The 27,968-nt window shown below is 58.4% G+C and overlaps 1 protein-coding gene across 1 annotated transcript; it reads right to left on the minus strand.

Moving 5' to 3' along the window:
• Positions 1 to 182: 182 nt before the first annotated feature.
• On the minus strand, positions 183 to 27,871 carry Ell (elongation factor for RNA polymerase II). Its single transcript, XM_048342585.1, has 12 exons — positions 27,724 to 27,871; positions 11,074 to 11,121; positions 7,886 to 8,007; positions 7,628 to 7,791; positions 6,675 to 6,931; positions 5,710 to 5,834; positions 4,579 to 4,672; positions 3,779 to 4,268; positions 2,322 to 2,388; positions 2,073 to 2,244; positions 1,532 to 1,576; positions 183 to 1,351 (listed from the first exon to the last, which is right to left on the minus strand). Exons 1-12 carry the CDS (start codon positions 27,856 to 27,858, stop codon positions 1,235 to 1,237), a joined length of 1,836 nt encoding a protein of 611 aa, XP_048198542.1. The 5' UTR covers positions 27,859 to 27,871; the 3' UTR covers positions 183 to 1,234.
• Positions 27,872 to 27,968: the final 97 nt, after the last annotated feature.

Consider the following 27,968-nt stretch of genomic DNA (forward strand, 5'->3'; position numbering starts at 1 on the left):
GCCACAAGCCACTGGCACTACCCACTGCAGTTCTAATGAGTACCAGGGTGACAGACACCGTCTTTCTGTGCAGTCTCCCTCCTGGGCACTGGTGCCCCCAAATTCTGTGCCCAGCACCGTGGTAACTCTGGTGCCCACGCACACATGCACGCACGCAGGCACGCAAGCACACACGAGCAGCGCAGCGTCCAGGTGCTTTATTGTAGCTGATCTCTGGAGAAGCCCCGGGGAAGCGACGGTGCCCACGGCTCTCCACCGTAACATTTGGCAAAGTGAAGGCTCTGGACCCCCGACGTCATGGCTCAAAGGGGTTTCTTCACAGTCTAAATAAGTTAGAGCAGTACCGGCCGGGCGTCACCGGTGGATGGACAGACATGACAGAAGACAGACAATGGAGAAGCCAGTGGGGGCTCCCTGGCTCTCCGCCAACAAGCTGGGCCCCCAGAGGGAGGGCTGCTGACCTTCCCAGCTGCGTGGCCAGATGGGGAGGATGCCGCCCCCATGCCCGCAGGTTAGAAAAACAGTGCTGGTTGCATCTGCTGCACTCCCCGGGACTGCAGCCTGGCTGATGTGACCCCACTGCATTCCTGTCCTGGCTGGGCCCTGAGCAGGACACGCTCCCAACCATGCTCAGGGAGGGTCCACCTGCACACAGACACACAGACACACACACACGCACGCACATGGGGAATAGGCACAGCAACAAAGCAGCAACTGGGGTGTTGTGGCGCCTGCACCCTAGAGAGAGCAGGCAAGACCCCCACCCCAGGGCCCCCAACCTCTCCCTGAGTGCAAGGCCTGTAATGACTCCACTGGAACATCCGCAACCCACACATGGATGGGGGCAGAATGGAATCGGCAGAAGGGAGGCCGTGGCCTGGCCACTGTGAAATGGACAGGAGTTGGGGGTGAGGCCTGCAGGCTCCTGTTAAGCCACCCCATGACTGAGGCCCCACAGAGCAGACCACGCGAATGGGCCCCGAGCAGCTGCTGGTTCCGGCTGGGCCTGGGTCAGGACCAAGGCTGTAATACTGCAGAAGGGCCAGTGGCGCCGGGCCTGGCACCCAAGGAGGGAGGCACAGGTTTAGAAAAGATTTGCATTCTCTTTTGTACAAAAATAGACTGGAGTCTCTGTAGCAGTAGCTCAAAGTGGCTGACTTGGTAGAAAACTAGAAAAGGCAGCGGTGGCCAGTCTTGAGTGGGCTGCAGCGGTGTGGTGGGCCCTGGTGCCGCGCTAGGGCCAGGCCTGCAGCTGGCGCTGGTCGTACTGGGCAATGAGCCTCTTGATGTGCGCCAGCTTGCTGTGCAGGTACTCGCAGCGCCGCTTCTCCTGGCTGTAGTTGGTGTTGGTCTGTGGATGGTGGCTGCGTCACCCACGGCCCTTCCCACCACATACCTGGGACCACCGGCATGCATCACCCACGGCCCCTCCCACCACAGGCTATGGCCCGACATGGTTGGGACTGCTGGCCTGCCACAGCCAAAGCTGGGTGAAGGACAGCCTCACCTCTCCCTATACCCCAACACTCACCTTTTTGATTTTCCGGTATTCCTGTAAAATCTGCCCCCGAGTTGTCTGCAGACACAAGAGCAGAAACAAGCTGACACCTCCAGGCAGAAGGTGGCATGGCACCCAGGGGAAGGCAGCTTCTGAGAAGTGGGCCTCTTCAACCTTGCTGGGCACATCTACTACGCTGGGGCCTCTAGGGCATACTGGGGCACATGGGTGAAGGCCCCCAGCTCGGGAGCTCAGCATCTAGCTCCCTCCTGGCCCAGCACTGCCCTGTACATGAGGCCGGAAACCAAGCACTGGCCCCATGCAGCCTAAAAGCTGGTAGCTGGTAGGTTGGCTGGGCCAGACCCCACCCTGGGGTCAGTGGGCACTTTCCCATTCAAGGGGCACCACACATCCCCATAGGCCTGCAAACTCCACCTGGGGCTTTCCCACCCTTTTTTAGGAAGGGCCACTGGACAGCACCTGGGGTGCTAGGTCCTCAAGTGCATGCAGCCTACATATATTCCTGCCCGAGCCCTGTGCCCCACGGTGGCTGGGCGGTGCTGGCTGTGCCCACCTCATACTCCTCAGAGCCCTGGGCCAGCTGCCTCAGCTGGGTATCCAGCTGTGTGAAGCGGCGCGTGATCTGCTCGATGCGCGCATGCAAGTCACGGTACTCGCTGTACTCAGCATTGAAGTCATTCTTGTAGCTCTGGCGCTGCTCGGAGGAGGAGATGGCGGCGTATTTCCTGTGGACAGAAGCCCCAGGCTGAGCGCTGGCCATGCTCAGGTGCCCTGGCCATCCTGTGCCAGTGTCCATACTCACAGCAAGTAGTCCGGCATCTCTGTGGTGGATGTGGGGACATCGGTGCTGCATCCATCTCCATTCACACCTGCAGGAACAAAACTCTCAGTCCCTGTTGCCCAAGCCAAAGACTACAGGGCCCATTCAGGGCCAATGGCACAGCCCAGTGCCCCAGTGGCCACATATAAAGGCCACAGCTGCACACACGGACCTGAGACCTGGGCCACTGGCCCTGGGCACACAGGACCTGGATGTCTTGTGATGGAGGCTCTCTGGGCCAGAGGCACCCAATGGCCCTGGGCCAGCACCTAAGCCTCAGGGTATGACAACATGGAGCTATCACCCTGCCTCTCAGGGTGGAGGGTTCAGACCACAGCCTGTGACAGTGCACAGGGAGGAGTGAGGCTCAGGGAGGCATCTGTCAGTAGGTGGGCTGACCTCACCAGGCCGTGGCTGAGGGGAGGGCAGGATGGAGGGGCTGAGGGCCTGACTGCCTGGCATAGCACAGCCTGAGGCTCTTCAGGGATGCCCCTCCCAGCTCACTTCATTTTGACACAGGCCTCGCTATGCAGCCTGGACTGGCCTGGATCTGAAAACCTTCCTGTCTTCAACTCATGGGGGCTGGGATTACAGGTGTGTGGCACCACACCACCATGTTGTCCGGCTAACTTCACAGCACTCACGGAAAGCATGGCTCGCACAGGCCCCGGGCCTGGCTCTGTCTGTGCCCCACCACAGTGGGCTCAGACCCGGAATACATGGCTTGGACAGGCTCCAGGCCAGGACCAGAGGCTGGGGCTGGGGCAGCTGCCCCAGCACACATCTCTGAACCTCCCCTTCTGAGGCACTCGGCCTGTTCAGCAGTCAGCCCCTGATGGGCCCCAGCCCACCTCCCCCTGCGGGTCCCGCACTGCCCTGTAAGGGGCGCCTCCCACCAGTGCCTCTGAAGGGCTGGTGGGCAGGTACACAGATGGCCCTGTGGACAACAGGGCACAGAGGCTCAGGGCTGGTCGCCAAGCCTGTCTCCTTCAGTTTATCCATGAGCCTCTCTGGGTGAGGCAACACCCGCAGCCCTTCTTTCCAGTCACATTCAAGGCACCACTGCACCAGCAGCCAGGCTTGGGGTCCCAAGAGAGATGCAAAGGCAATAGTGTAGTGTGGACTGACTTCCATGGGACACGGGCCCTATGGGGCCAAGTACTCAGAACTGGCTGGCACAGCTGTGTGCCCATTGCCCACTGCCCAGACTGTGGGCTCTGGGGCTGTTCTCAGAAGGTCCCCGGGGGGCCAGCACCCTGGGTCTTGCTAGGCTGCTGGGGCACCTCAGGGTATTCACTCTGGAGGTGGGATGGGGTTGTAGCTCTGACCCTCTGGAGGCCTTTCTGGGCCCCAGTGTACCCAGTTCCTCCTAGTAGACACAGACTGGGCACTGAGGGGTGCTGGGCCTGCTGGGGCACCCTGCCTGCGGGTACACCTACCAGGGGCACTGGATGGTGCCGTGTGTGGGGCAGGTATGGGTGCAGGCAGCAGGATGTGGTGCCTGTCCTCGGGGGTCCGGTCCTTGTCTTTGTGCTTCTTGGACTTCTTCTTGGACTTGCTGTGGGGACCCCCATGGGGCCGGCCGGGCTGGACCAAGTCCGTCAGCAGGAGGAGCCCCGGGTGCGGGCTGGGAGCTGGGTCTGGGGCTACCTGCTGCCGCCTGCAGTCCGGGCTGCTGTGGGCCAGGTCATTGCTCACGTCAGCCAGGGGGTCGTGGGCCCACGGGGGCTCTAGCCGTGGGGGCGGGGGGGTGCCAGTGGTCAGGTTGTCCATCCGGGCAGGCAGCCCTGGGGCGGGCAGTGGCACCTCACGGCCGTTGGGTGCACCTAGCTTCCCGTTGAGGGCGGGCTGTGCTCGCTGTGTGAAGTGCGAGATCCTGGGCTTCTTGCTAGTCAGGGGGTCGATGAAGTCCGGGGGCTGTGGCCGCTTCTGCCAGGGATGGACAGGACCTTAGGGGGCCAAGGCCTCCTGCACTCACCTGTGCGGCCAGGTCTGGCGCAGGACCAGGGCTATGCCACCTGCGGCAGGATGCTCCGGCCTGTGCCCGCGGCTCTGGGCCACACACAGAGGGGGCCGCCAGGAAGGGCCCTCTCCCAACAGGGCCGGAGTGGGAAAGGTATGGGGCCCAGTAGCCCCTCCATGGGTTGGGGTGGGCAATTCAGGGTCTGAGCGAGGCTCAGAGTAGGGTGGACCAGCCATGGTGGCCCATGGGCCCCCCTGCCCACATCCCACTGGGTACCTGTGGGGGCGAGGCACAGCTCGGGTCTCCGGATGGGCTGGAGGCAGGGGCGTCACCAGGGAGGCTGCCTGTGGGCTGTGGCTGGCACATTTTCCTAGCAAAAAAGCTGCAGGGTCAGAAGCTCCTGGAGGTGCCATGAGGCCCCATATCTCCTTAGAACTAAGCACAGGGAGGTCAGGCACAGGCACAGTGGCCTGGGCATAGGGGAGCAGTGGCCCTCACTGTAGGGCAAGGTGGGGCTGTGGGTGCAGTGGGATGAGAAAGGGCATCTCTACCTGATGCTGACCCTTCAGAACTAAGGCCACACTGGACTAGACAGGACACAGCCTGGCACCTTCAGGGCCAGGAGCCATGCCAACCTGTGCCACCTGCACACAGCCCACACGGGGACTTCTCCGAGGCTGTGCCCCTTCCTGAGCACCCTGCATGGTGGCTCTACCTAGCCATGCCCAGGGCGTGGCACCCTAGGTCCATCCTTATCCTGCTGAAATGAAACACTTGACAAGCTGGATAGTGGTAGCTTACTCATGTAATCTTAACTACTCAGAAGGCTGGGATCTGAAAATTGTGGTTCAAAGCCGGCCCTGGCAGGAAAGTCTATGAGACTCTTGTCTCCAAGGAGCCAGCAAAAACCTTGAAGTAGGGGCTGGGAATGTAGCTTAGCATGCATGAAGCCCTAAGTTTGATTCCTCAGTACCACGTACACAGAAAAAGCTGGAAGTGGTGCTGTGGGTCAAGTGGTAGAGTGCTAGCCTTGAGCAGAGAGGCTTAGAGACAGAGCCTAGGTCCTGAGTTCAAACCCCAGGATTGACAAAAAGAAAAAAGCTGTGCAAGCAAGCACACAAGGCCCGGAGTTTAACCTTGGTACAGACACTAAACAAGAACAAAAAAAACCCAAACATGCCAACCCAGAGCAGCTCCTAGCCCTGCTGAATCACTTCTGCGCCAAAGAGCCCAGGGGCTGTGGTGGAGAGTGTTTGCGGGTGGCACCCCCTTACCACTGATGTTGGCAGGGATCAGAGTGCGGGGGCTCGGGCTGGCAGTGGAGGTGGGCAGGGGCCAGAAATGAGGCCGTCACAGCCCAGGGTGATGGAGGGGTCTTGAGGGTCCTGGGGACCCTGGGTGTCTCACCGGACAAGCACGCGTTTCAGCAGCTGCTGGTCGCCCTCAGAGTAGCCAGGCCAATCCTTCTGCACGTCCTTGTACATGCAGTCCCGCAGTGTGCATGTGCCATCCCTGGCACTCATGTTGGCCACCTGCAAGGCAGAGCTGGGTCACCTGGGGGCAGTGCCAAATACTGGGCAGGAACAGAGCTGGGGAGCGCCACAGGGCAAGGGTAGGTGTGGCCTGGACTGTCCCCTTCCTGTGGCCTGCACTGCAGGCCACGTGTGTGCTGTCCCATGTTCTGTGGCCTACAGGGCATTAACCATATAGCCAAGATGGCCTCCTGCGTGCTGTGTAGGGTCAGTCCTGGCCCGCTGTGGCTTTGATGGAAAGGCTTCCTATCACTGAGTAGTCTCTAACTGGGCACTGACTGGGCACTGACCCAGGTGCTCCTTTGAACTGACTGCTGCAAGTGTGTCCAAGCACAAACCGAACATGGGTAGTGCATGTGCATCACTGAGTACACCGCGTACAGTGCCAGCGCCATGCAGCTTCCGCTCCGCTCCACAGAATAGGGCCCCACGGGAGCCTTTGCCATCATTCTCAGGTCTGGTCAGCAGAACAGCAGCCAACGTCCTTGGCCTCTGGGACACAGTGAGGCTAGACAGGACACCCACATGGAGTGCCTGGGCAGGCAGCGTTCAAGGCCAGGCCTTCCTGAAGGCAGCAGTTCCATGGTGCACAGTTCCTGGTGACAGCAGCTGCAGCACCAGCCTGGCCAGTACCACGTGCCTCCTGTCCCTGCCAGCTGCAGGCCCTCTGCCTCCATCTCCCAAGCTGGCCCTGCAACCCCCAAGGCCATCCCTAAAACTGCATTAGGAACCGGCATCTGAGGAGGTCTCTCAGGTTCTAGAGTTTTCTGTGGGCCATAGCAGCCCCTTGGCAGACCTGAGGGTGTCCAGGGCGCGCCTGAGGCAGGAATCCACCTGTACCTGCTGCAGCAGGCCATCCAGTGCATCCTTGTCTGCCGGCGCCAGTCCATCCTTCTGCAGCCGCAACAGCAACTCGGCCTTGCGGTAGGGCCTCAGGGCCAGCAGGTGCACCACACGGTCCCGGAAGGGTCTCTGTGCCACGCTGCTGGCTCCACCCCTGCGGATGGCGCTGGCCAGGTTGATGGGTGTGGCCCGTTTCCGGGAGGGCACATTGTCTGTGGCCCCTGGGGCTGGTTTCCGAAATTGGACCTTCTTGCCTACAAGGAGATCTGGGTGTCAGGGGAGGTGTGTGTGCAGTGCCCAGTGCCCAGCACGTGCCCACCTTAGAAGGTGGGCCATAAGATTGAGAGAACATAGGCAGAGGGTAGGCAGCACAGAGCCGCCTACGGGGCTCCCTTCTGAGCTATGCATGCAGCACTGTGGCTCCTTTGAGTGGGCACCACAGGAAAGCCCAGCCCTAGTATCCACCACTGGCCACGGACTCACAGGTGCAGCTCACACCTGAAAACACCACCCTCAGAATGCAGGAAACCTCAGAAGCTTGCCCTGCCTATGTGAGGGGACCCCCAAGTTCACCCTACTCTGCTTTGCGGGAGACAGGCCCTTACCACTGTGCCTGCCCCAGTGATACTGTAAGACGACTGAGTGCCCTGGCTTCACAGTGCCTCCTGAGGCCTGTGGCTCTGGTCCCAGCAGGGAGTGGCACACACTACTCTGGGGAGGGGAGTTCAGGGCCAGCACAGGTGCACATGCATGGTTGGGGTCAGGAGAGCCTGTTTCCTGCTCAGCTTGGCAAGGCTGACACTAACCAGCCAGGATTTGAGTTCTCAGGAAGCAGTGGCCCTGCCATGGCCCTGGACCAAGCAGCCATCTCCTCAACAGGCCACAGGCCAAGGCCTAGGAGAGGCAGCTCACCAGGTACCTGCTGGCTGTGCGCCTGCCCATCCACTCACCCAGATAGCGACCTCCTGCCTTGATGACGATGGCGGCCCTACTGCGCGTCTCCTCCTCCGCCTGCGCCAGGCTCTGCCGTGCCTTCTGGTAGGAGTCGTCGGTGGCACACACTGTGACCTTGTCCTGGATGCTACCCAGGCAGTCCAGGTGGATGTTGCCATGGCTGCATAGGGTAAGGCAGGGCATGAGGTGGGGGAGGAAGGAGGAAGGCTGAGGGGAGGAGGGGGCTGGAGGAGTGGGCAGCATGGCAGCCTCACCTGGAGATGTACTGCTGGATGCAGTCGAAGCTGCCCTGGGGGCTGTCGCGGCCAATGTTGGAGAGGTAGAAGGAGAAGGTGCGCAGCTCCTCGGGGCAGTCGGGCTGGGGCACACAGATATGCTGGAAAAGAGGGGGTCATGGTGTCACATTAGTGGGGCACAGTGGCATGCAGGCTCAGCACCACTGTGCTTCAGAGCCTCCCACCGCCCCCCATCCCCAGGTGGGATCGCAATCCTGGCTGCAGGGGTTGGTGCTGGGGTGGCTGTGGGTGGCAGTCAGGTAAGCAGCACCACACATGGCAGCTCCATGGCATGTGCATGGCCACAGGGCTGGGAGGAACTCCCCAGCTATCAGGCCTCAGTGGGAAGTTGAAGAGACACATACAGAGCTGGCCATTGCTCACCAAGAGCCAGCGGTGCCCACACCAGTCAGTGCCTGGCATAGGAGAGCCACACTCTGCATGGGGACATGGCTGCCCAACCTGCCGGGCTGTGTGTCCCTCTGGGTGGGGATGGCAGTGGGTGAAGTGGACTGTAGTGTGGCAGGGACAATTGCCAGCTGGAGTTGAGGCCACAGCAAAGGCGGCTCTGAGTTGCAGCAGCTCCCTGAGCCCCAAGCTCCCACACAGCACCCCCCTCTCCTCCCATGCAGCCCACAGGGTGACGGGTAGGGCTTCCTGCATCCATCCCATGTGGCTGTGGGCATGGCCACCAGGGGGCGCCTGTTCCCAGCCAGCTTAGCTTTTAACCCTCCCTCCCCTGGAGAGGAGAAAGGGGCTGGGAAAACACCCTGGACAGTGTGCTCAGTGCAAAGCACGGGATCCGAGTGCAGCGCTCACACAGCTATCCCAGCTACCCGTGAGGTGGAGATGCGGGAGTGAACACGAGAGGACAATTAGGGCAAAAAAATTCACCAGACTCCATTCTTGGCCAGCCACAGCTAAGCTGGGACCCTAATAGAAAACACCTAAAGTGCTAGGCACCAGCAGCTCACACCTTTAGTAATCCCAGCTACTGGCTCAGGAGGCTGAGATCTGAGAATTGCGGTTCAAAGCCAGCCCAGGAAGAAAGTTCATGAGACATCTCCAATGAACCACAAAAAAAGCAAGAAGTGGCTCAAGTGGTAGAGCATCAGCCTTGAGTAAAAACGCTCAGGAACAGTGAGCACCCAAGCCCTGAGTTCAAACCCTAGGGCCAGTATTTAAGAGAGAGAGAGAGATCCTCAAGAAAGGGCTGGGATGTGGGGGTGAGGCTCAAGAGACAGAGTGCCTGCCCAACAAATGTAAACCCAGAGTTCAGAGAGGTGAAGAAAGGCCTAGGTGGCCACACCATGGAGGGCCAGCAAGCACCAAGGCATGGCAGTACTGGTGAGGCACTGACAAAACAGAGGGGGCTGTGAGCCTGACAGACACAACTGTCTACAGTGGCGAGTCCCAGGTGGCAGAAGGCCCATGGCTGTGGACTGAGGTTGGGGCAGATAGGCCTTCTCTCTAGGGATGGAATGGTCTGGAAGTGGATTGTGGTAGGGGTCCCGTGGTTCAGTGAGCACAGTAAAAACTGTTGTGTTGGTTTTCTACCTTAGTGGAGCTGTTCAGAGAGCATCTGCACAGTCTCTACTGTGTGCATCTCGGCCTGCAGCCGGCGCCTGGCTGATGGGAGCATCCTCACCATGTAGAAAAGGAGGCTGAGGCTCACAGGTGCCAGCCGAGGTGGAGACTGCACTTGAGCCTGAGGCACAGCTGGCTGCATGTGTAGTGCCCACAAGGGTGTACAGAACAACAAGCCCACCTGCGGGGTCTGAGGGGCTAGCCGTGGGCAGTGCCCAGGACACAGGCACAGGCACCCGTGGTGGTCGGGAGCCCTCAGTCTGTGCCCCCCCCCAGCCAGCCTGGCACATCTTCCCTCAGCTCTGCCAGCCACGCGTGTGGAGAGATGGCCAGCAATCACAAGAGCCACCGTGCCAGAGTAGGTCCCCAGCTCTTAAGCCCAGAGAAGCTGGAGCATCTGGGCCTGCCCATTGCGCCAAGAGAACGGGCTAGCTCACAGCCAGCAGCCTGCCTGGCTTTCTATAGACACCAGCGGACTCAGGAGAGGCTCAGCCAATGCCCTCAGCCCAGTGCTTGTCACCAGGAACTGTAGCCAGCACTGTAGCCATGGGAAACACTGGTCTGTGTGGGCTGACATGAAGCATGCAGGCTCTACATCAAGACACAGCACTGGCACACCACTGTGCAGATCTGTGGCACAGCCATGCCAGCATGGCCACAGCATGGCCACAGGGGCTATGCCAAGCCAACACATGGCTCTGGGCCCTGGGCAGGATGATGGCAAGGGAGGAGAGAGCTCATCCCCTCAGGATGAGACGGGGAAAGGGCTGGATGACCAGGACACCTGCACTCTGTGGCCCATGTGTAGTGGCCGCAGTCCACAGGTAGAGATGACCTTGTGTGGTCTGGGGCCTTTAGGACCCTAGAGGGCTGGGTGACAGGAGGGCCATGTCCTACATGGAGCCTCTTCCATGTGAACATTCTTCCTGGAGACCCCAGCCAGCAGTCCCCTGGCCCTCACTGGGATGTGGGTAAGGAATGACAGTTCATGTAGCAACTTCAAATAAGAAAGAACAACCAAGCCGGGTGCAGGTAGTTCATACTTGTAATCCTAGCTACTCAGGAGGCTAAGATCCAAGGATCTCAGTTCAAAGCCAACCCCAAGCAGGAAAGTCCATGAGGCTCTTATCTCCAATAAACTACTCAGAAAAAAGCTAGAAGTGGCTTGGAGGCTCCAGTAGTTAAGAGCACTAGCCTTGCACACAAAGAGGCTTAGGAACAATGCCCAGGCCCTGAGTTCAAGCCCCAGGATGGGCACATCCCTTTCCCCCAACACAACCATAATAGGTGGGAAATAAGCCAAGGGCCTTGGCAGCATGACCCCTTCCTGATGATTCTGTAAGGTGGTCATTCAGAAGGAAGCTCATTTCAAAGTTCCTATGGCCCTCACCCACCCTACTCAGGCGCTCAGTCTTGCCCCTGGCTTACCAAGCATAGAGGTAAGGGCCAAGACCAGGGCATCTGGGAGCCTCGTAGGCATCAGCCATGGGAAGAGTGGGAGCTCAGCTCTACCCAGTGTGGCCAGCTGTGTGCATCAGGCCCTGAGACACCCAGAACCCCCAAAGGTGGAAAAAACTTACCCCTTGGCTTCCTTCAAATCGGATGGACGGCCTCAGTGACACAGAGTCCTACAAAACACAAGATGGAAAACATCAGTGGGAGAGGCTGGCTTCAGGAGACATTCTGGGAAATTCATTCACTGGCTCCAACTTGGTGGACTCATGGCTGGGGCCTTAGAACCCAGGCGGCCCAGGGGAGCCTGGAAGCAGGCCCAGGACTGTGGGGTTGGGAGCCTACTCCCTTGCCTTCAGAAGCCATCTGTGTTACAGGAGACTGAGAAGAGAGGTTGGCACTCTGGACCCCTAACAGAAGTTGCAGCAGTTTTGGGAGCAGAGCAGTTATCACTGTGCTCAGGACACAGCTGTCTGGGGACTGCCCTAGGGCAGCAAAGAACATGGACAGGAGGAGGGGCACATGTCCCGGCCACTACAGGCACCCCAAGCAAACTTCTCCACATCCTAGTGGTCACCCTGGTCACCAGCCCTGACACCAGCCCTTTGCAGACAGCACCTGCCTGTCTGAATTGTGTGGCTCGGTAAGGAGCCACATGCCCAGCAGGAAGGTAGAGGTTGAGAAACAAAAGACAGATCTAAGAATGGCCAGTCAGAGTCAGCCTGAGCAATCAAATCCAGATCTTTACTTCTAATTGACCAGCAAAAGATCAGAACTACGAAAAACAACAAAACAGCTAACAAAAAGGGCTGGGAATATGGCTTAGTGGTAGAGTGCTTGCCTTGTACACACAAAGCCCTGGGTTCGATTCCTCAGCACCACATACACAGAAAAAAACAGAAGTGGTGCTGTGGCTCAGGAGGTAGAGTGCTAGCCTTGGGCAAAAAGAAGCCAGGGACAGTACTCAAGCCCTGAGTCCAAGCCCCAGGACTAGCAAAAAACAAAACAAAAGATCAGAACTGGGGGGGGGGAGGGGGTGTCTCAAGTAGATGGTGCATGAAAACTCTGAAGGGTGGCACCTGGCCGTGCCAAGGCGCTGCAGCCCAAGCCAGGCATGGGACACCAGGGCATCACGCAGCAGCCGGCTATCACCCACAGCAGAAGCTGACGCGGGGCCCAGGCCCCCAGTGCCCAGTGCTGATCGCAGGGACAGGCCGGCTAGTGGTCTCCCAGGGCGGGACTACAGGGCAGGCTGTGCCAGGGCCTGAGGCCACCTGGGGTGCATGTTATCGTCGCTGACAGTGGGCCACACAGGCCCACGCACATAAGTGCTGGGTCCAGCACGACGGTCTGGCATTACCAAACAAGGTGCAGGTAAGTCCGCAGGCCGGCGGACAATGCCTCGGCCTCCAGTGACCTCAGGACCCCGAGCAAAGCCAGACAGACCAGGAGACCAGCGAGGATGAGGCGGGCTAGGGGAAGCCGCAGTGAGGGACGCAAGCACACAGCACGTATGCTCACACATACAAGAGAGCTTCCATACGTGCTTACGCACATGTGCCAGGGGGGCGTTACGCACGCTGGGAAAAGCACTATGAAGGCAGAGAGCCTGAGGGCAATAGCCAGACCTTGGGGGTGAGCGTGGGGCCTTGTCATCCGGGAAAGGTCAGGCAGGTCTGCAGGTCCAGCGTCAGAGCCGGGTCCCACAGGCCGCCCCAGGCCCGGGGGGTGGGATGGAGGGGGCAGCACTTTGGAAGTAGGTTGTCTCCCGAGTACCAAGGGCACCTCGGGGATGCAGAGAACATCCTCAGTAGAGAAAACAGAACTGTGCTGCCCCAGGAGCCGGCCCACGGGAGCAGCAGAGGGTGGCCAGCCTGGGCCTTGGCGGGGGCCGCGGCTAGCTGGTGAGGCGGGTGGCTCTGCAGCACATAGGCCGCTCTGGCAGGGCCGGAGCCAGCCCAGACCAACGGGCCTGCCATGCACAAAGGCAGCCACCAGCTGCCTCCCGCAAGGCCTGGCAGGGCAGGACATCCTCAGGCCTGCGGAGAGATGCCTCGCCTGTCATGGCCCACGGGGTGGCACCAGGTCTCCTGAAACTGGGAAGGATGGGTGGAGGTGCCTCCTGAGGTGGAGCCACAGGACAACCCTGGGCAGGAGCATGAGGTCCAGCAGGAGCAGGGTGCACCCTGGGCACCAGAGCCTGTGGGGCACCATCACCTGGGCAGGGCCATTGCTCCACCTGTTGCCTGCCTGGCCTGTAGACCCAGCACTTCGATTGACTGGCACAGAAGCTGGAAGATTCCTAAGACCACAGATAAAGACCACAAGTCCCGCAGGCCAAGAGCTCAGGCATCACACATGGCGTTGCCCAGGAACTGGCCCAGTGTGGGGTACAGGCAGGCAAAAGAGGGCCAGGCACCTGTCACTCCTGTGCTGGAGGGACTGGAGGGATATGCAAGCAAAGCTCATTCATTGATGTCACATGGTTGGACAGGTCAAAGGGGAGATGGAAGGACATCGGGGATTATGTCAGAAATACTCCAACCCAAACACACTATGGGGACAAGATGAGATGATAGCCTGATAAGATAGCCCCTGGATAGGGGGAGCTTGGGTGATGAAGAGCCCTCAGGTGCCCACTAGCTTCAATGTCACATCTGCCAGGCATCCAGTGCCCTTGCTATGCACAGCTGGCTGCCAAGATGCAGGGAGGAGAGTGTCTGTTCTTTCCTAAGTGTTTGTCTTGCAAAGTTAGGAGCAAAAGTCCATACACATGGGCATTTACCCTGCCAACCCGGGCCAGCTAGCATCTGGCAACACCCCTGCTTCCAGTGAAGTGGTGGGGTTGGGAGGGGCCTTTCGGGGCCTCAAGTGGCTTCCTGGGGGGAACCTGAGTGGACACAGGCTGGCACCTCTGAGAACCAGAGCCCTGGGAGCTGGGTCCCCCTCCCCCCAAGCAGGAGCTTGGTTGGGGACAGTATCCATCACAGACCTGGGCAACAACAGGGCCATCCTGCCTTGAGCTCACATGCTTCTCAGGGTCAGCAATCCACAGGGCAGAATTGAGCTCCAGGGCTGAACCATGCCAAGCATGCCCACAGCAGCCACAGTGGGGTCCGGGACATTACCCAGGCTTGGGCCCCTGGAGGCCCCAGGATGCCTACATATCACATGCAGGGGAAGGTGGACTGGGGCAGCCACTCCCTTCACCTACCCAATGGGGTCCGCTCAAGTAACATCACCCCACCCCACCCCCAGTCCTACTCCCCAAACTGTAGTCCCCTAACTTGGCAGGCCACCACCACCATGAGCCACCAGTCTGCAGGGCAGTGGGTTTCCTTGTGTAGAGCTGAGCAGCTAGCCTGGCCACGCCTCCTCATAACGCCCTCACTGGCCGCCTCTTACCAGAGGCCACTCAGGACCTCTCCAGAAGTGGGGAATGTGCCCAGGCCCATATTTGCCACCTCGCCTGCCCTGGGGGAGGCAACAGGCCTCAGATGACTCCTTGCAGAGCTGCCTTGTCACCTGCCATTGAACAAAGATGACAGATCAGGGTTCCTGGTGACAAGCCAGAGGCAGGGGTGTGTGTGGTGCTGTTGCTGGTTCCTCACCAGGACTCTGCAGTGCCCTTCAGCTCCTCAGGGAAGCCCGAGTCCATCCAGATGTGGTGTGCACTTGGGCCAGGAAAAAGAACACCCATGTACCCCTAAGGCCTGGGAGGAGGGTGTGGTGGCACGGGGCCCAGCAAGCAGCGGCTGTGCTGTACCCCTGGCCACCACTCAGCTGCTGTTCCTCCACCCAGTAGAGGAAGTGGCCTGTTTGTGCCGTTCACAGGCTGCTCCTTGCTCCAGGAATCCCAGGCCCTCAGCTCCTGAAGGGCTGATGACGGGGAGCAAAGCTACAGATGCACAGCACAGGGCTGGCCCTGCGGCATGCTCAGCCTCTCTGTCTTAGGGACCCCATCCGCTCAGCTTGGGGGACAAGGTGCATGTCCCTCCTTTGCTGGCTCCTATTCTGTCTTTGCTACAGGTTGTTCCTGGCCCAAGGTGGTTTCTAAAGTGACAAGAGGTCACTTGTCTGTGCATAGACCAGAGCATGGGAAAGCTGAGGGAAGGGAGGGCACAGGCATGTCTAGAAGACCAGGATACTTCTCAGATGGAAGTGAAGGAAGGAAAGGAGGGAGGAGCAGGCAGATCTGGCCATGAAGAGTGGCCCTACAGGGGTGGTGAAGAGGCCATGACCGCCATGGCTGCTTACAGGCCACAAGAAGCTATGCCCAGCACGGTCCTGAGAGTTACCTGGACACAGGGCAGTGGATGGCACCAAGGCTACTGCATACCTGCTGGCTAGAGTGAAGAGAACTGGCCTCCATGGCTCACACCTGTGATCCCAGCTACTCAAGAGTCTGAGATCTGAGGATCTTGGTTCAAAGGCATCCTGGGTAGGAAAGTCTGTAGGACTCTTATGTCTAATTACCCATAAAAAAAAGCTGGAAGTGGATTTGTGTATGGCTCAAGTGGTAGAGCTTAAGCCTTGAGCAGAAAAGTACAGTGACAGTGCCTAGCCCTGAGTTCAAGCCCCAGGAGTGGCACCAAAAAGCAAAAAAAAATATTAAGACCATCATGCCTCTTAACTTCCAACTCCTGAATATCAACCCAACCTAGTGGAGCCCTTTCAATTACTGTGCTTATTCCAGGTCCCAAACGAACCCCAGGAACAGCTCCTATCTGCTCAGCAGCAGGAGCAGAGTGACTGTGGTGGCCACAGGTCACCTGCAGCCCACATGGCCCTGCATCAACTGTCAGAGACTTGGAGGGGTTGGGCTCCAGCCTGTGAGCAGTTCACACAACCCAGAGCCCCCAGGGCTCCTGCCTCTGCCCTTCTGCCCAGGTGGGCAGCCTCATATGGCCAGGGCCTCTGGGTCTGCAGGCCAGCTGCCCACAGGGGTGGAGCTGGAGCCACAGGTGCGGTGCGGTATGGATGCCCCAACCCCTCTTGCCAGCCATCAGTGCACTTTCCAGTTCAGGCCACTTCCCCAAGGCTGGCACCCCAAGGACAGGACTGACATGCCGCTGCTGATCTTGTCTGGAAGCCTGCAGCTGTGATCAGGCATTCTAATTCCAATTTGTGATGTACCAGTGAAAAATCTGCTTACCCTCTAGTTCTTTTGAGAGCTCAGAACAAGCCACTCACAGACATCCCAGGCAGGGGAAATGCATCTTGTGCAAAGCTGTGAGGCTGGACTCAGTGCCTGGGCTGCCAACTCTGCCCTTGCACAGGACACGCATCCTGTCTTCTGGGGCTACAGGGTGACAGGGGTAGGACAAAGGATAGTAGAGGCTCTAGGCACACAATGCCCTGGGAAAGAGAGAGGGTATGGCAGGGCAGCCTGTAAGCCCAGGCCAAGCTGTCTGCGGCCTAGAGTAGGGAAGGTGGCGGCCAGCCTGGAGGAAGAGATTCTGGGTTAAGTGAGGTCACATAGGAGGCACACAGGGGCACAGGGCAGGGTGACAGGCAGCACATCCTGCTGACTCCTGGGTATCAGTGCAAGGGAGAAGAAATAGGCACCACCCTCAGCCATAAAAGAAATGGAAACCAAACCATACAAGGTTCCCTCCACCCCAACCAAGCTACACCTGCGCCATGCAGGAGCCTCAGGTCTGAGTGTCGTGGTTTGAAGGCAGCCTGGGCTGGAAAGTCTGTGAGACTCCTATCTCCAGAGTAAGAAGTGGTTCAAGTGGTAGAGCACCAGCCTTGAATGACAAAGCTAAGTAAGGGACAGTGCCCTGGCCTTGAGTCCAAGCTCCAGGACTGCACACATGCCAAATGTGCAGCCATGCACACGTGCGTGCGCACATACCAACTACCTTATTTCTGCTCGTATGTGGAAGCTAGACCTAAGTCATACATGTTCCTGGATTTGCATACATCCACACCAATCCCTACACATAAACACCAACACTTGTGTACACTCATAGCACAAGATGGCAATACAGGGCCACATGGAGGAGGATGGGGAAGGGGAGAGGAAGAGAGCTGGAGTGAAGACAGCACAAGGGACCTTAGCAAAGCTGGGGCTAAGTGAGAGGGGAGGGTAAGGGAAACATAACACACACAGAGCTGCAACACCCCAGTGGGCCCTGGTGCAACTTGTGCACGCTGGCAAGAAGAACTGAAGGGCGGGAGGGAGGAGGATGAGGGCGAAGGGGAAGAAGACAGGAAGGTGTGCCTGAGGGGCGGGAGGGAGGAGGGGAATGGGAAAACGCTGGGGTGAAACTGTCTACACATGTGCAGAAAACCTGTTACCTTGGTTTAAGAAGGGTGTGGGGAGTATGGAGGGGTGAGACTGGTGGGACACACTGTTCACATTGTGGGAAGTCAAAGATTCCCTGTGCAGCTCACAAGTGTGAGTGGAAAGACAGGGACAAGTGGGAAGCAGCAGCTGTGGAGCGCATCTGTACCATTCCTTAGTGTCTGTGTGTGCACATAGCAGGGTTGGAACTCTGGGCCTTGCACTCTTGCTCAGTTTCCTTGCTCATAGCTAGTGCTCTACCACTAGAGGCACACCTCCAGCCTAGCTCTTTGGTGGATGGAATCTCGAGGACCTTTCTTCCTGGGCTGGCTTTGAACAACAATCCTCAGATCTCAGCCTCATGAGTAGCTAGGGTGACAAGCATGAGACACCATGCCTAGCCTGTAACTTCAGAAGAGGCATGGGACAGAGAAGGCAAAGAGGGCTGAGTGACCCAGGTTCTGACTGCCTTAGCTGGCAGGCGGCACAGAAGGCTGTTGGCAGGGACGGCTGGGTTCCAGACAGCTCCACAATGACCAGATCCAAGATCCCGTGGCACTGAGTGACTGGTGACCAGGCCACCAGGTGACCTCTGCACTGCCAGTCCCGTGGCCTCTCCTCTTGAGGACAGCTCTCCAGAGAGCTGTTCTCCCTTCAGGCCCTTCCTCGGGTGCAGGCAGGCCTCCTGCCTCCAGGGAGAGTCACCACCCAGCATAGGGGCAGGGCCCCCACAGAGGGCACAGGGCACTAGTGGTGCTGGTGGCTGCACAGCCCTTCTTGCTCTGCCACCACACGTTCCTGTGGGAGCGCGGCCCTCACCACACACACTCAGTGGGATGGGGACCATTTCCCTAGCTCATGCTCACAGGGTCTTCCTCCTGTTCCCAGTCATCTCCGCCTGTCCCCCCTGCCTGGGCGGGGTGGGGAAGGGTCAGGCCTCCCATCATAGACCTGGGCTGGAGCCACCAGCACCACAGTGGGTCACAGGCTAATGAGCTACAGCAAAGCACCAACACTAGCCCACCAACACTGACCCCTGGTGCATATCAACAGAAGCCAGTGCCGCAGATGGTGAAACTGAGGACTGCGAGCCTTTGTCCATACTCTGGCTACAGAGTGACCAGCCCTTGCCTCAGGAGAGGGCTGGGCCTGGGGCGCTGGGACTTTTAAGACTCAAGATGAGGGCTGGGAATATGGCCTAGTGGCAAGAGTGGTTGCCTCGTATACATGAGGCCCTGGGTTCGATTCCTCAGCACCACATATACAGAAAATGGCCAGAAGTGGCGCTGTGGCTCAAGTGGCAGAGTGCTAGCCTTGAGCAAAAAAAAGAAGCCAGGGACAGTGCTCAGGCCCTGAGTTCACGGCCTAGGACTGGCCAAAAAAAAAAAAAAAGACTCAAGATGAAAGTCTAGGTCAGGGCCTGATGCACAGGAGCTTGGGACTGCTGGGTGCTGGGGCAGGGACACAAGGGCTTCCAAGACGCGAAAGAGACTGTCCTTCCCCTGCCTCTCAGCCCACCCCACTGAGTTCCAGCCCAGTCTGAAGTGGCAGAGGCTCTGCCCGGCTCTTGCCACCTCACAATGGCGAGGCAGAGCACCCTGAGTGCTGGCCCCACTTCCCAGCACCCCACACAAGCACCTGCCTGCTCAGAGCTCCAGCCGCCACCAGCAGAGTGGGGGGTGACCATGAAGGGGAGTGGCCACCAACAGGTGCCTTGTCGGTTGTGCTGAGAAGCTGCTCCTCAAGCACCCAAACAGCACATCAAAAAGAAGGGCAGAGAGGCGACCCGCACCTACCAACACAGCCACCACCTTGTAGAGGGGCACCACCTTCAGCCAACCAGGGGCTGTGGTCCTGCATAGCGGGGCACAGTCCTCAGCCTCATTTTTCACTAGGTAGATGCTAGATGGTTATTTCTATGGTGATGATGCATGGCATTTATATCATCGATACCATCACCACAGACAGGAGGTGGGTGGTTGTTTCCATTGTGAGGATTCAGAGTGTCTCCATCATCATCATCACGGTGGAATGAGTTGGGTGGTTGTTTCCATGGTGAAGACCATGGTGAGGACAGATGGCGTCTCCATCGCCATCACTGTGGACAGGCACTGGGGGGCTGTTTCCATAGTGAGGATTGATGGCATCTCCATTGCCATCACCATGGACAGGTGCTGGGGGGCTGTTTCCAGGGTGAGGATTGATGGCGTCTCTATCACCATCACCATGGACAGGTGCTGGGGGGCTGTTTCCAGGGTGAGGATTGATGGCATCTCCATCGCCATCACCATGGACAGGTGTGAGTGGTTATTTCTGGAGGGAGGACAGACCATCACTGGTCCTGGTGACTCCCAGTGCCTGCCTGTGCTGATGAGTGGAACTGTGTACACACGGTTGCTGTCAGTGTGTTTAGGTCTACTCTGGAAGAGACCCTATGCATCCTGGGCTCTTCTGTGCTGTAGGCTTCCCCCTACGTTGTTTCCACCGTGGCTGCACCACTGACTTGCATTCCTATCCACAGTGCCAAGGCTCTGGTTTCTTTCTTTTTAAAATTTTATTGTCTAGGTAATGTACAGAGGAGTTACAGTTACATAATAAGGCAGTGAGTACATTTCTTGTCATATATGTTACACCCTCCCTCATTTTTCTTTCCCTTCCATAGCTCAGATAAACATATATGCAATACCCAGTGTACCAAAATCATATACAATGACCACAGGGGATACACAAAGGCTCTGGTTTCTATTCTCTTTCCATTTGTTATTGTCTGTGTTGGGAAAGAATTTCCCAGTACAGCCCAGACTTCCTGAACTTTCTACTATGCTTCTTCATGTCCCAAATGCTGAACCATAGGCCTGCTGTGCTCCAGCTATCCTTGTCTATTTCTTCTCTCAGCAGCACAAGGGGGTCTGGAACCCTGTGAAGCCCTCCTGTGTGCGTTGTACATGTGCACGCAGTGCCTCAAGCATCCAGCCGAGCATGGGCAGCCTTGGAATTTCCTGTAGCCTGCTGGAGCCCAGGCCTCCAGGCTGGTTCATAAATGCCAATGTGAGAGGAAGAGGTACAGGCTGGTGTGTCCTCTGGGGGCTGGGAAGAAGTAGCTGAGTGGCAATGGCTATGACAGTGCCAATCCATGTGGTGGGCACAGCCTCAGAAGGCATAGGCCTCTGAGAAGTGAGATTAGGATGACAGAGTGCAGCTGGTAGGACACAAGGAGAAGGAACCCAGGGGATCCCACCACCGGCTGCCCACAGCAGCCCTGCCATCCCCACTGACAGACCTTGAAGCTGCCAGGGAAGCTGGACATGTGCAGCTGTCCAGATGGTGGCTCAGGACAGGAGCCTCTGGGAATCCAGCTGTGTCCCCTGCTGAATCAGCAGACAGCACCGTGAGGACCAAACTGTGGCCCAGTAGGGTGTGTCTGCCTCAATGTGGGAAGGCCTAGGTTCCAGGCCCAGCCCTGCAAAAGCCATTTGACCCACATCAGGAGGCTTCAGCCTGCGCGCCCCATGGTGCCCCGGAAGGCTATGTCCCCAGGACAGCCTGGCAGACAGGGCTGCCAGCAGCACCGGAGCAGCTGCATATCCTTGCAGGGGCTGGGCCTGAGAGGACACCCCGAGATCCCATGGGGTGGTCAGAACCTAGGTGAAGCAGCAAGCCATGGGCTCAGGACCAGCCGACACCAGTAGCTCTGTCCCCCATTAGAGGAGGGAGCGTGTGACCGCCTTAGGACAGCAACCTGCACACATGCCGCACTCCTGCCATGGCATCCTGCCACGGCAGCTAGATGAGCGGGGGCAAAGCCACCACTTCGCCTGCATACACAGCACTGCCCAGCAGCACCTCTGCCTGGGTGTTGGTCTCCTATTCTCAGGCCCTGCAATTCAGGGACCACGGTCCCTGGACGACCCTAGCACCCAACCACCCTGTGTGCAGGAGGAGAGGTTGCTGGCACCCAGAGGGCTGCACTGTGCCAGTCCCTGGAAAATGCTCAGAAAGCGACAGTATGAACTTTGCCATAACAGACCCTGGGTGCAACCCACTGCCAGAGAACCAAAGCAGACCTCCCTCCTCCCCACCCTGTCCCCTGGGATATAACTCCTGGCACCAAGCCCAGTACCCACAGGCCCCAGTCAGTACCCGCAGCTCATCTCTCACCATGCTGTAGAGGCCCACAGCCTCCAGCAGGGCATGACCTCTTCACCCCAGGGATGCCCTCACCCCCCCACCTATGAAAAACACTTTCGCCAATGCCACCAACTCAGAAGGACAACAAAGAAAGCCATAGTTGGACCCATGGCCAGGCCTGCAACACCACCATGCAGTAGGCAACTCAAGTGTCCCACGGTCCAGGAAAAAGCAGTGCCCATCTCCTCTGATTAGGCAGCTAGGTACCAGTGGCTCAAGCCTGTAACCCTAGCTAGGATCATGGTTGAAACCAGCCAGAAAAGTTCATGAGACTCTTACCTCCAATGAACCAAAAAGCCTTGAACAAAGAAGTACCAGGCCTTGAGAGTTCAAGTCTCAGGGTGAGCACGCGCACACGCGCACACACACACACACTTTTTTTTTTTTTAACGAAGTAAAACTTGGGTGGCAGAAGCTTGGGCAAAAATGCTCAGGGACAGTGCCCAGGCCCCCTGAGTTCAAGTTCCATGACCCACAAGACCAAAAAAACAAACAAACAAAACAAAACCAAGTTTGGGTATGGGTGCAGCTTGGGTAAAGTGGCTATCTTGGGCACACATGCAGGCTGGCCGGGGATGTAGCTCCATTCCTAGCACACACAAGCAAAGCTGGTGGTGCTGGGCTAGGAATGTGGCATAGTGGTAGAGTGCTTGCCTAGCATGCATGAAGCCATGGGCCGATTCCTCAGTACCACATAAACAGAAAAAAGTGGAAGTGGTGCTGTGGCTCAAGAGTAGAGTGCTAGCCTTGAGCAAAAAAGAAGCTAGGGGCAGTGCTCAGGCCCTGAGTCCAAGCCCCAAGACTAGCAAAACAAAAAACAAAAACAAAAAGTATCTCAGGAGCTAGGAATGTGGCTTGGTGATAGAGTGCTTGGCTATCATGCATAGAGCCCTGGGTTCAATTCCTCAGTACCATATAAACAGAAAAAGGTGGAAGTGGTGCTATGGATCAAGTGGTAGAGTGCTAGCCTTGAACAAAAGAAGCTCAGGGACAGTGCCCAGGCCCTGAGTTCAAGCCTCAGGACTGAAAAGCAAGCAAACTAGCTAGCTTGTAGGATAATAAGCACAGTTTAGTATGGCATTTATGGCCAGCAAGCAAGGAGACAAACCACCATCAGTGTGCAGCCAGGCCATAACCTCACAGGGTGGAGGGCAGAGAATGGAGGATAGAGAATGGCACAGAGTTCTCCCGTCACCTGAGCACAGGCAGGTGTTACTGCAGACTGGCTCCTTGCCTACTGTATATGACAAGGAAACATGTCACAGATGTCCCTTTTAAATAGGCCTGTGGCCCTGCTAGACCCTCAACCCTTGGTCCTGCTCATCCCTGCAAAGGTATTGCACCAGAGCTAAGATTCCCAACCCCCCCAGGAGAGTGTCCAGCTAAGAGGGTCTGATCAAAGGCTGCCAGTGACCCTGGCAGAGATGGCAACTGGCCCCAACTAAGCACCCAGCCTTTTTGGCAGGCTAGTGCAGACACCAGCTGTATCTCTCGATTGAAATCTGTATCTCTCAATTGAAAACTGACAGAACACCTGAGTTCAGTGGCTCACACCTATAATCCAAGCTACTTAGGAGGTTGAGAATCATAGTTCAAAGCCAATTAGGGCAGAAAAGCCCATGAAACACTTCTCCAGTTAACTACAAAAAAGCCAGAAGTGGAAGTGTGGTTCAAGTAATACAGTACCAGCCTTGAGAGAAAACACTAATTGAGATGGAGAGGCCTTAAATTCAAGCCTTAGGACACACCACAGTCCCCTCTACCCCACACATCCCACAAACAGACAAAACATCCCCCTGGCTTAGCTGTCTACCCCTCTCTGCACCTGCAGGTCAGGCCAGAGATCACTTAAGGAAGAGTTCTCAGTGTACCCCTTGGGTGCTGGGTTTGATTGCAGAGGTGAGATTCCAGCCCCCTTGAGGCTCAGATCCCATAGTCACCAAACCCAGGCTGGCCACACCTCCCAGGGCTGTGTGGTGGGGGTGGAGACAAGCTTGCTTTCAGGAGTGGCCAGGCCTCAGTGGATGTCACAATCCTAGTGTGATGTCAGGACTGCTGGGAGGTGAGGAGTCAGCTGGGCTGGCTTCCTGGTGTTTACACACATTACCAGGGCGCGCTGGAAGCCGGATCAAGGGTCATGGGTTGTTGTGGGCTGCCACCTCCTAGTCTCCAGATCTGCAGCCACAGGCAGGCCCCCCGCCCCCCTAGTGCCTTCAGGGACCTGGACCACCCAGCGCCCACCTTGCAGAGGAGCTGCCTCGCAGCAGACCCACCCCCATCAAGTAGTTCTTGTTGAGGAGAGGGTCCTAGTTTCCTAATGGCCTCCCAGCTGGGCCTGAGGGGCACCCTGTGGGGCTGAGAACAGCATGAAGAGCAGGAGACGTGTGCAGCTCTGGAGGGTGTTGCTCTCAAGATGAAGCATCCTGGGGCTGGGGATATGGCCTAGTGGCAAGAGTGCTTGCCTTGTATACATGAGGCCCTGGGTTCGATTCCCCAGCTCCACATATACAGAAAACGGCCAGAAGTGGCGCTGTGGCTCAAGTGGCAGAGTGCTAGCCTTGAGCAAGAAGAAGCCAGGGACAGTGCTCAGGCCCTGAGTCCGAGGCCCAGGACTGGCCAAAAAAAAAAAAAAAATCAAGATGAAGCATCCTGCCCATCACCCCTTGTTGCACTTGAGAGGGGGGGGCGTCTTGCTGTCACTTTTTGGAGCTCTCGGGCGCTCAGGCGGAGGGAAGGAAATGCAGGTACCCTACTACACTCAGGGTCAACCTGGAAAGAGGGGACCCCAGAGTCCCCATCAGCACAGGACCTGGCCTCAGCCCCTCGTTAGTCCCCAGAATGAGAAGGGGGCTACCTGGAAGCTGCCCTGGCTGGCAGGTGCTCACTGGAGTGGACCTTAATTAAGGACAGCTGGCCTGGAACACAGGTGTTGCTACAGATGGCACCGGTGCCCTGGCCCCAGGCAAGGGGCCCTAGCAGCTCCCAGGGCCACACATGGGAGGTAACAGGCTAAATGAAAGTTCCTGCCACTGTGTGGGCTCCAGTCCATGCAGAGACACCCACTGCCACGCACGACAGACACAGGCCTGTGCAGGCCTCCAGATCAGCACCCTACAAACCTGGACAGCTCCCTGGCCTTGCTCTGCCCCACCCCCAGCTTCAGGGGTGGGGGTGATGTCTTCAATGTCTTCACCCTTGCCTGTGTACAGGCCGGCTCCAGCCACCTGAGCTTAACACCACCACCTCCCGGAAAGATGTGGGGGTGCCCACACTGGCATTGCCATCCCTTCACCCTGTTTAATCCCAGGAGCTTTTTCTGCCTTCTGGCCTTATTCCCTCTCTGACAGAAGCCCCCCCCCCCTTGGTCACTGAGGGGCCAGCTCCCACAGCAGCCCTGTGCTGACAGAGCCAGGTAAGTGCACCGGGCTTCTGGCCTTCTGAAGCTCAGCGCTGACCTGCAGGTAACGGCAGCTCCAGGGGCACATGGAGGGCCAAAGGCACCAGAGCCTGAGAAGGATAGGAGCTGGGACCAGGGATCAGATCTTAGGAAGGGGGACAGGAGCTGGGGGTGGGGTTCAGGCCTCAGGAAGCTGAGGAGCCACCTGCAGAGGGGGCGGCTCTGACCCAGACTCCTGGACCCTGTAGGGGCCTCAAGTAGTCATTGGCAATAGGACCCTCTCCACCAAGGAGAAGCCCCCTGTTTCAAAATTCCCAGTGATGCAATCCACCCAGAGTGGAGGCCAGGTGGAGGTCACTTCCTCAAAAAGGGTGGTCATGGGACACTCTCTGGCAAACGTGACCCACTGAGCAAGCGAGAGAAGCAGCCAACAGTAGCCTCAGAACCAATAGGGGTCAGAAGGCTTTGTACCAGATTTGGGCCAGGGTCTCTGATGTGTGGCCCAGGCTGGCCTGGTCCTGGCCGCCATCCTGCTAAGATCAGAGCCGTGGACACCAAGCACCTGGGGCTTTGGATATGAAACCTTACCAAGGCCAAGGAGGGCCAAGAAGACCCGTAGCCATGTGGACTGCTACACCTCTGCCTGGCTATCGGGCGGACACAAGGGCAGCTCAAACTTCAGATGCTTCTGGGACAGAAGAGTGGCGGCTCCTACCCAGGCTGCTCCCACGCGGGCAGCAGAGAACAAGCCCCCATAGCCCAGTGCTGGACCCAGAGGACCCCCCACATCCCTGACCACACCCAAACCAGTAAGAGCCTCTGCTCAGGAGGCTTAGATCTGAAGGTTGTGGTCTGAAGCCAGTTGGGGCAGGAAAATGTGAGACACCGAAAAAGCCCCAAGTGGACTGCTACGGCTCAAATGGTAAAGCATTAGCCTTGAGTGAAAGCTCAGGGACCAGTGCCCAGGCCCTGAGTTCAAGACCCAGGACCACACACAAAATAAAATAAAATCCTTTCCACAACCTGGATAACATAAGCATATTAAGTCCTCTCGGGGACAGACATTCACCTACTTTCACAAGTTCTTCAAGTCACCTCATGAACCCCAGCACCCAAAACTGGGCTTAATGATGCCATTCCTGCCACCAGAATCCAGCTGACCCCATACTACACTGCTGTCAGCTCAGTGCCCTGGGAGCGGGATAATTGACAACCTGACACCTAATACTCCACCAGCTTTAAAAACAAACAGACAGACAAAAGTTTGGATCCCCAAACTTCACTCCCACCAGCCAAGGCTGTCTGCCCAGGGCAGTACCTCGGATCCTCCTGGCCCTAGCTAGGGTCTAGACAGGACAGGGCTTAGTGGCCTGTGTACCTTCCCCCTCACACAAGGAAGCACCAGCCTACTTCGGGGATGTAACCCACACCCGAAATCAAAAATAGCAGCATGATGGCACGCGGTGGACTGGACGCAGGGCCAGCCTTCCTGGCTGAAGGGAGGAAGGCAGGGCGGGGCTGCGTCCACCAGGTACCAAGTCCACCTTTCCGTGACTCAAGCGTGGGTCCCAGCTGTTTCTCTGGGAAAGGGACGAGTCAGAATCGCCCCAGGGCAAAATCCAAATGCTGGAGTTCCACCAGGAAGAGTGACCCTGGCTGGTCACTCTGTGGCAGCCTGGCCACCACCAGGCTGCCTAGCTCCACCCCACCCCCGCCACCCCTACCGGCCACCTTCTCCTCCTCACCTCCAGGGGCGCTTCAGGCCTCCTCTGGGGGAATATTCCTGTGACAAATCAAAAACTCCCCCCATATTAAAAACAAAACAAAACAAAAAAGTCTCATGTCAGTGTGAAGGGGAAAGCTGAGCCACCAGGGCAGGAAAGGCACTGCCCAATGAAGTGGGAGAAGCCGGGGAGGGAAGGAGGGACGCGACTCCAGGCGGCCGCGGTGAGGAAGAAACTCCGGGGCCAAACAAGTCCGGGGCAGGAAGAGAGCCACATTCCTTCCGAGTTAGTCTCCACAGCCCTGCCGCCTGCCGGCCCGGCCCAGCCCAGCACCTCGCGGGCCATCATCAGTCTCCACCGCCCCAGCCCAGCCCGGCCCGGTCCGGCCCGCGGGACGAGGAAGCCCCCACTTCCCACCAAAGTGGCCCAACGCTCCGACACACCGCTTCCCCTCGGGTCCTGGCCCTGGGGTGCTCAGACACACGCACGCACATCCGAGCTGTGCCCCGGTAACACCTGAGGCCGAGGGTCCCCCCAGGATCTCACCCCACCCAGACGAAGTGACCCCAAACTTCCCCAGATCGGCCCAGGTGGGATGATCCGGTGCAGGGAGAAGGATCCAAGGCGGCGCCCGGGTGCGGGGGCCGCCGGTGCTCCCGGGCGCGCGGTCCCCGGCGGGCGACCCTTCCCCGAGAGAGGCCGCCCGCACGGCCCCCGGCGTGGGGCGCGGGATAGCAACACCCGCGGCCCTCCCAAATCCAGAGGGGTCTCCCAGAAGGAGAGAAGCCGCCCCACGGGCAGAGAGCGGACGCCGGACCCGGCGTACGGGGGTCACCGGCGCCGCACCGGACAGAGCCAGCCTAGGCGCCCCTCCTGGCGGGTCCCGGAATCCAAGCCCGCTACGCCTGCCGGACGGCTGGGCTACTCGGCCGCCAGGTGCGAGGCCCGGAGAGGCTAGGCGACTCCCCGCCCGGCACGGCCGTCTCGCGGAGCCCGCAGCCGACCCAAGCAACAGCTCCGGGCTGAGGAAGAATGCGGATCCCGCCCTCGCTACCCGCCGAGCCAGGGGAGCCCCTAAGCCGCAGCCCGTGCTACCCAGCCGAGACGCCGCGGCCAGGGGAGCGCGAGGCCGGCCAGCCCGCGCCCCGACGGCCGCCTTGAACCCCGCGCCGCTCACCTGGCCAGCGCGGTAGCTCTCAAAGGCCTTCAGGGCACTGTCGGTGAGCTTCACGTGAAACACGGACACCTTGCTGCCGTCGCTCACCTTCCCGCAGGACAGCCCGTAGCTCCGAGCCTCCTTCAGCGCCGCCATCTTGCGACCATCATTCCCCCGCCCCCCACTTCCCGGCTCCAGCGGCGCCGCGTCGGCCCCGCCCCTCCGGCGTGCTGCATTATTCATAAACGCAGCTTGCCACGCCCCCC

The sequence above is a fragment of the Perognathus longimembris genome, chromosome 3 (assembly GCF_023159225.1).
Source record: "Perognathus longimembris pacificus isolate PPM17 chromosome 3, ASM2315922v1, whole genome shotgun sequence".
NCBI classification, from domain to species: Eukaryota; Metazoa; Chordata; class Mammalia; order Rodentia; family Heteromyidae; genus Perognathus; species Perognathus longimembris.